Source organism: Scaptodrosophila lebanonensis, unplaced genomic scaffold, assembly GCF_003285725.1.
Source record: "Scaptodrosophila lebanonensis strain 11010-0011.00,11010-0021.00 unplaced genomic scaffold, SlebRS2 tig00000101-arrow-pilon, whole genome shotgun sequence".
In the NCBI taxonomy this organism is placed as follows: domain Eukaryota; kingdom Metazoa; phylum Arthropoda; class Insecta; order Diptera; family Drosophilidae; genus Scaptodrosophila; species Scaptodrosophila lebanonensis.
The window spans coordinates 231,592-243,704 of NW_022060569.1; the positions used below are offsets into that span (position 1 = coordinate 231,592).

Below are 12,113 nucleotides of genomic sequence, written 5' to 3' on the forward strand. Positions count from 1 at the left end.
GCTTGAGCTTTACTAGCTTCTTCAGCAACAATATGCTGGTAGCGTCTTTTAAGAGCAGTCTCACAATCTCACCATTGTGGGAGCTTTGTGTAGTCGAGCTGCTCTTCCCACTTCTTTTTTGTGGTAGGATCGACTTTTCCCATAACTAAATAAATTAAAATGGCATTAGCGATTTTCTTGTCGTCGCCAATTGACAGAAGTGAGTCATAGGTGGCCGACACTGTGTCGATCAGGCTTCTCAAAGCTGACGCAGATGGCTGGGAAATCTTTTGCAGATTGAAAAGTGTCGATATGTTATCGAAAAATATTAGGCAGTCATTTTCGTACACCCGCTTTAGACTTTCAATGGCTTTGCTATAATTGTCTTCCGTCACTTGGAAGGCGCGAACTGTGCCTAAAGCGTCACCAGCCAAACATGATATTAAGTGATTGAATTTTTCAATATCATGCAGTGTGTCATCATTGTGAACAAAAGTTTCAAAAAGACTCATGAAATTTTTAAATTCAGAATGCTTGCCGCTAAAAGTTGGAAGAGCGACCGCTGGCAATCGACACCTTGGCTTTTTTGAAGTAGACGGTGCAATACCGTTTGCCGAACTTGAATTGTCGATGCTTTTTCTTCTTAGTTTTTCCAGCTGGCCTTTTAATAAGGATTTGGTCATAATGCAAGTTTCTTCCAACTCTTCACGGTAGTCATCTTCTGTATCTTTTGCTTCAATTTTGCTTTGCAATATATTTGCAGTTTCTATATGAGTTGTTAGAAGCTCTAACCTGCATTCTAACTCGATTGGCTCTAACGAAATCGAGCCTTCTTTTAATTGCCGTTGCATACGACATATACTCCTCATACAGCCCTCGCGCTTCCTTTTAAGTTCTTCGATCAAGTCCTTACTCATATTGATTTAAGGTTTTAAACTTTGATCGAACGAAAATTGTCGAGTGACAAACGAGAAATCGAAAATAATATGCTGTTCTCAGGAAGTGTAGGGGAGCGCAACAAATGGTCGTCTAGCAGTGCGAACGAAAACGAGAATAACTGCAGTTGGCTGACCGTCGAAGGCAATACTTTTGGAAGCAGCAGCGAAAGTGGCGACAAACGAAAAGAATAATTCTAATACCAATGCCTTGTGTGCGTTAGCAGAACAGCTAATTCTTATGCATGTATTATGCGAAGCGCAGGCAAACAAAAAATGCAGCAGCTTAAGCGCGAACACGACAGCAATGTATTAGCTATGTTATGTATGCGAGTATGTCGGTCGGTACATATGTAACAACGACAACGGCGAATTTGATGAGAACAACGAGAGCAAGCAACAAACGAAAACTGCCGACGGTTGGCTGAGATTGACGTGGGGGGGGATGCCGTATGTAAAAGTGGCTATGTATATTTATGTATGTATGTATGTATGTATAATAAAATCAAACGGCAATAAATTGGCACTTTAAATAATTGCCTATAGCGGTTCACTTTTATTTAATATTAGTACGACATGCGATTTATATTTGTGTTAATTATGCTCAACTATCTACCTTATTATATTATGGTCACGTATGTGCCAAAGGTTGAAAGTTGAAGGCCGAAATAAGCAATTTGCTGGTTAAATTTTACTTTCAAACTTTAGCACAGTACCTGTGAAGTCGACTTTGGCTCAGGAACTTCCCTTTGGTCGACTTGACTCATCCTCCAAATCCAGTTGACGTGGCAGCAGCACAACACAATCCCCAGTGCATCAACAACAACACGACCGACGCGGTTCTGCACAAATTAAAGGTTTTAATTTTAAAAAACAAGCAAGTCCCTGCTCGGGCGCCAATGAAAATTTATATGAATTTATATAAATTGTATAAAAACGAAGAAAAATGGGACGCTTGCTTTTAACTTTAACACTAACTTTAATATAGAAAATTACGAAACGATGCGGTGGCGATTGTGCTTCTATTTAGTTATATTTTACAACTAACTTCAAAATTCGGCTTACATGCTAAACTAAGCCTAAGGCGGCGAAAAAAGGGCACGAGGCGACGTCCGCAACGGCCGCTCTCGCGCTCTCTTTTCGCCCTAAACTAAAATTCAAATATTTCTCTTAAACTATCCTAATCTAAAACAGCATCTGCGCCAACAGCGTCTGCTCCAAGTAGCAGATCTATGCGTTGCGGCCGATGGAATTGCAGATCTGCCAATTCACAACCGTTAGGCACGTCAATGTCTACTACCAGTTTCTCAGGCTGTCAAATTTGTCAATTCGAGAAGCTATAAAAGTTTTAGCGATATGACGTACGTCAGACTTTCGTTTGCCTATGCCTAATAAACAAATGTCTTTGCGCTCCCTCTTAAGCTTAGAGCTCTGGCCAAGTCCTCGGTCATAAAATTGACCTGCGAACCAGATTCAAAAAGTGCCCTGGCTAATTGGTAGGACCCTGACTGGTCCATTACCTTGACAATTGCTGTTGCCAAAATTACTTGGTCGGTCACTGTCGTGGTCTGGTTCACCGCCGACGTTTGTGTTGGTACTGTAGATTGTGCTACCAACATTTGACTATATTCGTACTTGTGCAAGAGCGTGTGATGCGTCTTCGAACAGACTCTGCAACAACCAGACTTGCAGGACTTAGTTGTATGACCTTTCCGTTCGCTGAGAATTGAGGACATGCTTGTATGTAGTGGTCATTCGACTGACAAAACGGACACTTAAGGGTCAACGGTTGACTTGGCTGTGCTACTGCCAACGCCGTTTTACCATTCCTTTTTGACCCATCGGCACTTGGCTTCTTAGGCCGGCCAGACGATGCCTCCTCAGCAGATAGATGCTGGTAGCGTTTATTAAGAGTGGCTTCGCATTCTTCCCAAGATGGAAGTTGACTGTAGTCGAGGCCCTCTTCCTCTCCCCTCCCTTTTGTATCGATTGATGGAGTCTACTTTACCCATACCCAAATGTATGAGTATGACGTTTTCTATTTGCTTCTCATTACCCAACGACAACAGCGATTCATAAATTGCCCTTACATTATCTATTAAGGAGCTCACAGATGAAGCAGAGGGCCTTTTGAATTTTTTGAAGTCGAACAGCTTGGAAACGCTGTCGAAAACAATTAGGCAACTATTGTCATAAACTCATTTTAATGCAGCTAGCACCTTTGGATAATTGTCATCAGTCACTTGATAAGCTTTGACTGTGCCAAGCGCTTCTTTATCCAAACAAGATAGTAAGTGATTAAATTTTTGTATATTTGTCGGAGATGCGTCATGGTCAACCAATTTTACGAACAGACCAATGCAATTTTTGTACTCCGAATAGTTGCCACTGAATTTTGGAAGTTTCATCGACGGCAGCTGCTTGCTATGGCAACCTGATCCAAACATTGTAGAGTTTGCCAGACTGTCCCTCTGAGGTTTGGCCGAACACCCACTCAGGAGCAGCGTTTCCGTAGTGACGCACAAATTTTCTAGATCTGCTCTTCCTGCAGATTAAACGCTCTGTCAATATACCTGGTTAAAATTTTCAACTGACTCAATGGGTTTAGTGGCATTTTGCACGGAATCTTTTATGCGTTCTATATCTCTGACAACATTTGTGTGTGATTGCAGTAATGCATCGAACCTGCTTGACGCCAAATCATCCGACAGCTTGCGATAGGTTTGCTTGCTGCGTTTTGACGGCATGTTTGTAGAGAGTCTTTAAATGTTGGACAAAACTAAAAATGTATAAATGTATAATTGGACTATGTCCAGAAAAATATATACATGTATACACTGTATACTATTGAAGAAACCGCAGGCGCAACGGTTTAACTTTGTATGTTAAATGGAATGTAACGTCTACAGTTGTGGCCAGCACTGTACGCATGTATAATACTGATGTATGTATTCAACTATGTTAACAGCAGCTGGAAAAAATAAGTAAAAAAGCTAAAGTCGGGTTTCCCGACTTTAAAATACTCTGTACATTTGTTTAGAATAATTATAGAAATTAAAAAAAAGTAAGAGAATTAAAAAAAAAATTGTTTGATCGATTTTACCTTTCTCGGTATTTGAACTCACGTAAAGGATGTAATTGCACATTTACATAGCAATTGCGTCTATGGCAGTGTATGTATATCTATGCGCGTCTATTCGTGTCTGTGTAAACATGTTTTGAGTCAACAAAACAGCAACATCAACAACAGCTGCGGGTAGCGCTTGGGCAGCGCTTGAGCAGCAAATATATTTATAACTATATATATAACTTCTTGTTAAATCGGTCTATCATAGTGAAACTTGGCATACGGACACATAATAACAAACTGGGGGTATTTGCAAACTTTGAGTTCGAAATTCCAAGAATTCGCAAATACACATTTTCTGCGTATTCACAAAAGGCATCTTGAACTAACATTTGGTGTCCCTAGGTTATATGGTCTCCGATATATAGGTGATTATACTTGTACGAACGGAAAATCGGGAAAAAACCCATAGGGCGGAAGTGGGGGGAAAATCAAAAAAATAAAACAAGCTTGCACAGCGTACACACATAACGCATCTTTGTGCAAAGTTTGGTGTCTCTAGCTCTTATAGTCTCTGAGATCCAGGTGTTCATACGGCCTTTAAAATCGGCCTATCATTATAAAACTTGGCATACGGGCTCATAATCACTAACTGGAGGTATTTTCTGAATTTCAATGAAAAATTCTTAGAAATACGGGTGTTATGGAAAATCAGTGATTAAAGTGGAGGGTGGGGGGAAGGGGGAAATAAAAAAAAAATAAAACAATCTTGCACAGCGCACACACATAAGGCATCTTTGTGCAAAATTTGGTGTCTCTAGCTCCTATAGTCTCTGAGATCCAGGTGTTCATACGGATGGATAGACAGACGGACTGACAGATAGACAGACAGCGCTAGATCGTCTCGTCTTGTCATGCTGATCAAGAATATATATACTTTGTGGGGTCTGCCACGTCTCCTTAGTATTTATCAATTTTTGTAAAAATGATAGAACCCTAACGTTTATCCAAGACATAATACTTAGGTCAAAAAGTTGGTATTTATAACTGATAACATGAGCAAAGCATGAACAATGCTACTTTTAGCTTTCGGAATGAGGCTGCGTCACAATTTGCATTTACCTCAACACTATAGGATAGTATTGGAAGTATGAATGTTTTTGCTATGATCATTCTCAGATTTAGTGGTAGGAATTGCTGGGTCACGCTCCTAATGAATCAGAAGCCTAAATTGTTAGCTTGACCGATATATTCAATCGGAGTGTCTCCAATCATAAGGGCGTTAAAGTGAGAAGTGTTTAACTGTTTGTTATAAATTACTAAGCATTTAGATTTAGTGGGATTGAGTTTTAACCCATTGTTTTTAGCCCAGCTAGAGATTTTCCCAAAATCACAATTACTAAAACTTATACACTCACTTAATTTAGTAAAAGGACGACTTACATACATACAATTCTCTGAGATCCAGGTGTTCATACTGACGAACATAATGATAGACAGACAGGGCTAGATTGGCACATCTTGTTATGCTGATCAAGAATATATATACTTTGTGGACTCTGCCACGCCTGCTTCTGCGTGTTATATTTTTCACCTCCCGCAAACATAATTATCTTTGACATTTAATGTACAGAGTATAAAAACTCCAGGAATTACTGGAGCTATGGAAAATCACCATCTTGACATTTTTCAGGCTTCGGAGAATCTGGAAAACAAGTTTGGTTATTCTAGCTCTTATACATTCCGAGATCTGTGATTTCATACAGACAGATGGACGGCCGGGCATAGCTATATCGACTCGGTTTGTCACTCTGATCAAGAATATATATACTTTGTGGGGTCTGCCACGCTTCCTTCTCTATTTTACATATGTACATTCGCACAAAGCTAATATACCCTTTGGCTACAGGGTATAAAAAGTTAAACAGGCAAAAAAAAGTGGGCAAGGGAGAGCAATAGGGAAACATAACCTATTTTACGGCATAATTCCATGAGCCCATAAGCATGTCAGTGCCTCGAATTGAAGCACAACAAGAGCCATTGAAAATGACAACACCGGTGATGTCTAGCCATATATCCAGTCAATACCTCCCAAATTAACGCGTGAACAGAAGAGCATCAATGATCGCATAATGCAAATGATAAATTGCGGAGCTTGGGAAACCTTCTTATTAGATGCTCCAGAAAGAATTAGTAAAACACGGTTTGATCAAAAAACGACATAGCCTTAGTACGCTCTTCGTCTTGAATTAAAATTACCAGGGATAATTAAATGTTTACATATTGTGAGCATTACATATTTATATTAACATGTTATAATAAGAATCCGATATGTTGGATCAAATATAATAATTCCAGCTTGTGTATGAGTCTGCAAAATATTCCAGTGGAAATATTCCAAGCGAATGAGTGTAACCAATGCCTTCGGGCAAGGGTGGAAGTTCTGAAGATGCAGATGACGAACATAATTCCGAACGAAAGGTGAATTGCTCGGCAGCAGCAACGGATGTGAGGTCCAGTCGCCCCCCAACTTTGACCAGTTCAAACCCACTTAAACGATTTGTGTTTCTGAAGCGCGAGAATATCATTTGCGAAATGAGTTTATTTAAAAATCGTAATTATAAAATGCAAGGCAAATGGAAATTCTTCCGGAAAGAGTAAAGTTGTCGACGCTCATAATTGCTTGAAATTGACTTTTGCTAAAAGAAGTGTAAGCTGTTAAGATGAAACATGAATACATACTTGTGGTATATGTATAAATAATATTTACAAATATTCTATAATTTTTACTTTTTCAGGTTTTTGTTATGCTTCAGTCACATGACGATGAGTTTTCAGAAGATTTAAAGGAATCTAATCTATTGGGGAAGCTACATCAAAACGATATCATAGAAAAAACACGATTTAATTTATCTATAGCTGCAGATGTTTGTTCGAATTCAACAAAAAATACTTCTGTTTCACAAACAGGTTTTTTGAATAATACACTACCTTATGGTAGTCAGTTTGCTAAATCAAATTCCCCGGACTCAAGTGCAGGAGGCGAAGCCGCAACGAGTTCTCAGATTTCATCTCGTTCACAGCTACATATACAACAAAATCATCATTTAGTACCACCAGCAGCAGATCTCAGTTTTTATGGCTTTTCTGAGAGCTTATCCGATCAGGAGAGAATAATTTTTTCAGATGCGGACTCATTTTTGAGGACAAAAGATGTTGCAGATATATGCAGTACTGAGTACAATCATATGCATGAAGAGTTTGCTGTTCGCAAATATTATCATCCCTTATTTGCTCATGGCATTTGCCGCTGGCCAGGCTGTGAAATGGACTTAGAAAATATTGCCTCCTTTGTACGGTAAGTATAATAAGTATAAACGCTAAAGTCGGGTGTCCCGACTTGAAATACTCTGTACATATGCTTAGAATAATTATAGAAATTAAGAAAATTAAAAAAAAATGTTGATCGATTTTACCTCTCTCGGTATTCGAACTCTCGTACAGGGTGTATAATTGCACATTTATATAGCAATTGCGTCTATGTGAGTGTATGGATATCTATGCGCGCCTATTCGTGTCTGTGTGAACATGTTTTCAGGCAACCAAAGCACCAGCATCAACAACATCTGCGGGCAGCGCTTGGGCAGCAAATATATTTATGGCTATAACTTTTTATTAAATTGGCCTATCATAGTGAAACTTGGCATACGGACACATTATCAGGTGGTAATTGCATAATTTGAGTTCGAAATTCAATTTTGCAAATTTGCAGTGGAAAGGGGGGAGGAATTCCAAAATACACACTTTCTGCGTACTCACATAAGGCATCTTGGACTAAATTTTGGTGTCCCTAGGTTATATGGTCTCCGATATATAGGTGATTATACGAACGGAATATCAGGAAAACTCCCATAGGGCGGAAGTGGGGGGAAAATCAAAAAAATATAACATGCTTGCACAGGGTATACACATAACGCATCTTTGTTTGGTGTCTCTACCTCTTATAGGGAATTACAGGGAATTATACTGTCGGGCTTGCTCGACTGTAGCGTTCTATCTTGTTTTTTTTTTGAGAGTTATCAAATGTTGTAAGTTATGCCAAGACTTTTGATTAAAAACACTAACAAAAACATTTTTATACCCTGTACCCGTAGGGAAAAAAGCGTATATTAGGTGTGTGCAACATACAGAAGGAAGCATCTCCGACCCCCTAAAGTATATATACATACACTTGCCCGCATAACTCTCCGTACACACAAAAAAATAGACAAATTTTAGCTTTAACTGTGAATATCTTTTAACATATGCAACTTATTGATCTAAATGTTTTTGATTTGCTTAGATTCGACATTTTTCTTAATAACTACATTTTTTTTAATATTAATATAACAATGAATATATTTTATTTCTATTTTTTAACAAAACCTTATTGAAAAATGGACCCGCAAAAGTCTGCGTACAAGCAGACTAAACTGTGTAGAATAAGAGAATATGCAATTACAGTTATCTTAGTTGCACTTTTTCTTTTGTTTGATGTTTGCAAAAGACTTTTGCTATGCATTGAAGTTGTGTTTGATCAATCACAACCATGGCGCCATCAGGAAAAGAGATCGACACTGACCTTCGAAAATTAATAATTAATTTGCGTGTCCAGGGCAAATCTTATAGAGAAATTGGGCAGCTGGTGGGCAGAACTAACTCATCATGTCAGAGGGTGTTCAATAATTATGTTTACTCGGGTTCGGTGTTACCAAAGCCACGATCTGGGCGTCCGTCTCTATTAACAAAGCGAGAGGGAAAGCGTATCGTTGCTTTAGTTCGCTTAAACCCAAGGATGACTGCTCAGCAGGTGCGTCTTGAGGTGGAAGAAAGGTTCTCCAAAACCATATCTGAAGACACCGTGCGAAGAGTTATTAAAAAAGCTGGATATCACAGCCGAGTTGCCCGTAGGAAGCCTCACATTTCAGAGGTGAATAAGAAAAAGCGCATGGAGTTCGCAAATGAGCACGTGTCGAAGCCTGCTGAATTTTGGGACAAGGTCATATTCTCGGATGAGAGCAAGTTCTGCATGTTTGGCATAAAAGGCAAGAAATTGGTGTGGAGAAAATCTGGTACAGCCTTAAATAAAGAAAATTTAGTTCCAACTGTCAAACACGGCGGAGGAGGAATAATGGTTTGGGGGTCCATGGCAGCTAATGGCGTTGGGAAGCTGGAGTTCATAGAGTCGATAATGGACCAAAAAGGCTATATCCAAGTTTTAAAGGACAATTTGCTCCCAAGTGCCCAGAAGTTGGGGCTGGAAAATGATTTTTATTTCCAACAAGATAATGATCCCAAACATACAGCTCACAGCGTAAGGCTGTGGTTGCTGTATAACGTAAAAAAACGTTTGCAAACACCTCCCCAATCTCCAGACCTCAATCCTATAGAGCATTTGTGGGACTTGCTCGAGCGCAGAATCCGGCAGCACAACATTACCTCCAAAAGTATGCTCAAGGAGGTAATTTTGCAGGAATGGGAAAAAATAACACCGGCGGACACAAAAAAGCTGGTGGAATCGATGCCTCGACGTCTGGCGGAGGTCCTTCAAAGAAAAGGATACCCAACAAGCTATTAAACTCGAATTTAGCGACATAATATGTTTGAAAAACAATTTGTACGCAGACTTTTGCGGGTCCATTTTTCAAAAAGGTTTCGTTAAAAAATAGAAATAAAATATATTCATTGTTATATTAATATTAAAAAAAATGTAGTTATTAAGAAAAATGTCGAATCTAAGCAAATCAAAAACATTTAGATCAATAAGTTGCATATGTTAAAAGATATTCACAGTTAAAGCTAAAATTTGACTATTTTTTTGTGTGTACGCAGAGTTATGCGGGCAAGTGTATATAGTGTAGTAAGCAGAGTAGAGTATAAGCAACATGTACATATTAGTCATAAGCAACATACTAGTCATAAGCAACACCCTAATTATAAGCAACATGTATATATCATAATGCAAGACATGACATAGAATGAACTAGAGATAAGCAAAAGCGTAAAATAAAGATCAGTCGATTTGTGAAATGCGTTGAGAAAAACGGAGACAGAAAGACGGAATGTTGAATCGGCCAGCCTGAATGTTGCTGCCGACAGCAATGTATCAAGCAACATCCCCATAAATTTGTTGCGCGATATGTTGCCAACATTTGACGGCAAATCAGCTGCGAACATATGGGTGACTCAGGTGAAGGCGATCTCGAGCATTTATCAATTAAATGACGATATGCTACGCATCCTGCTAGTGACAAAGCTAAAAGAGGAGGCGCAGTCTTGGTTCTACTCTGACATCAAACATTTAAGCCAACCGGTGAGTAAACTACTGGAGGAAGTGGCGGAAATATTTTGCACCAAGCAAAATAAATTACTTCTACAACGCCAATTTGAGCAACGCAAATGGTTGGTGGAAGAAGATTTTGGCGCCTACGACAACCAGAAAATGCTACTGGCAGCTCGACAAAGAAAATTCGCCTACCTAGAAAGACAGCACCTCAGAAGCCAAGGAGTTCAGCAGGGCTAGAAAAGAAGTCTCCAGTTCGGTGCTTTAACTGTAACTCAATGGGCCATTTTGCAAATGACTACGTAAGATTCTTTGAATTAAAATTTATAGAAAAAAGTAAACCAATTTTCCCAACAGAATGCCTAATCGACTCGGGGAGCCCATTAAGTTTCTTGAAAGCGTCCAGTTGAATGAAAAGTTTAGCCTATAGTGGAACAATGTATGAAACGATGAAATGTAATGAAAAATGTAATTTTGATTTGAAAAAACTAATTAGATGTAACTGTGAATTGAATAACAATGAATGTTATGTTGGTTTATATTAAACCAAACTTCAAATTTTGAAAAAATTAATATGTTCTATACTAGTTAATAATAACAATATTGAGTTTGAAATATGTTTAGTACCAAATGAGTCGATGGGCTTTGAGGCTGTGTTGGGTAGGAATTTTCTGAATACATTTAAATTTAAGCTTATTTCTGAATTAATGCAAATTGAATGTTCCAGCCATGGCTTAGTCAAAGAAAATGGCAACACAAGAAGACAAATAGACAATAACGATCATAAGAGTTTAGAAAATGATCAAAAAAATGAGTGTTCGGTTAAAAAATGAGTGCGAAATATCTGATATAAAAAAGAATGGCTGTCAACTAGAAAAGAGAGCAACAAATAGGGCGGTAGATACAATTAGCAGAACAAAAGGATGTGCAAAGGGACAGGAAAAAATTGAACATGAAAAACCAAAAGAGTTGGAAAACGAGTGTTTAGTAGAGGAAGAAATACGAAAATGCTTTAGAGTATTGCCAATAAAATATCCAAAAGAGAATGAGTGTAAATAGGAGAAGGCTGTGGTCATCACCTTGAAACGCGATTAAAGAAAATGTTCGGAAAATATTATATTAATGCGAAAAGACCAAAAGTACCTCAAATTAAATGTGAAATGAAACTCTGCTTTGATAAAGTGAAACCATTTCACTACCCGCCGAGGAGACTCTCGCGCCCAGAAAAAAAGTGCAGAAACTGTTAGATGAATATATAGAAAAGTGATACATAAAAGAAAGTGAGTCAGAGTATGCGTCGGCAATAGTGTTGACCAAGAAAAAAACAGGGGAGCTTAGAATGTGTATTGATTACATAACGTTAAACAAAACAAGTAAAAAAGCTAAAGGGTGTCCCGACTTTCAAATACTCTGTACATATGTTTAGAATTATTATAGAAATTAAAAAAAGTAAGAGAATTAAAAAAAAAAATTTTGATCGATTTTACCTTTCTCGGTATTCGAACTCACGTAAAGGGTGTATAATTGCACATATACAAAGCAATTGCGTCTATGTGAGTGTATGTATGTATATGCTCGTATATTCGTGTCTGTGTAAACATGTTAGCTGTCAACCAAACAGCAACATCAACAACAGCCACGGGCAGCACTTGGGCAGCGCTTGAGCAGCGCTTGAGCAGCGCTGCAGCAGCAAATATATTTATGGCAATAACTTCTTGTTAAATCGGTCTATCATAGTGAAACTTGGCATACGGACACATAATAACTAACTAAAGGCATTTGCAAAAGTTCGAAATTCCAAGAATTACGG

General features: G+C 38.5%; 1 protein-coding gene across 1 annotated transcript in view; it reads left to right on the top strand.

Annotated features, from left to right (window-relative positions):
- Positions 1-6,788: 6,788 nt before the first annotated feature.
- The window catches only part of LOC115628090 (forkhead box protein P1), a 211,528-nt gene continuing 206,203 nt past the window's right edge, over positions 6,789-12,113 (top strand). Inside the window, exon 1 of the mRNA XM_030524067.1 lies at positions 6,789-7,339. Within this exon, the coding sequence (XP_030379927.1) occupies positions 6,789-7,339 (551 nt within the window). The remainder of the gene's footprint in view (positions 7,340-12,113) is intronic.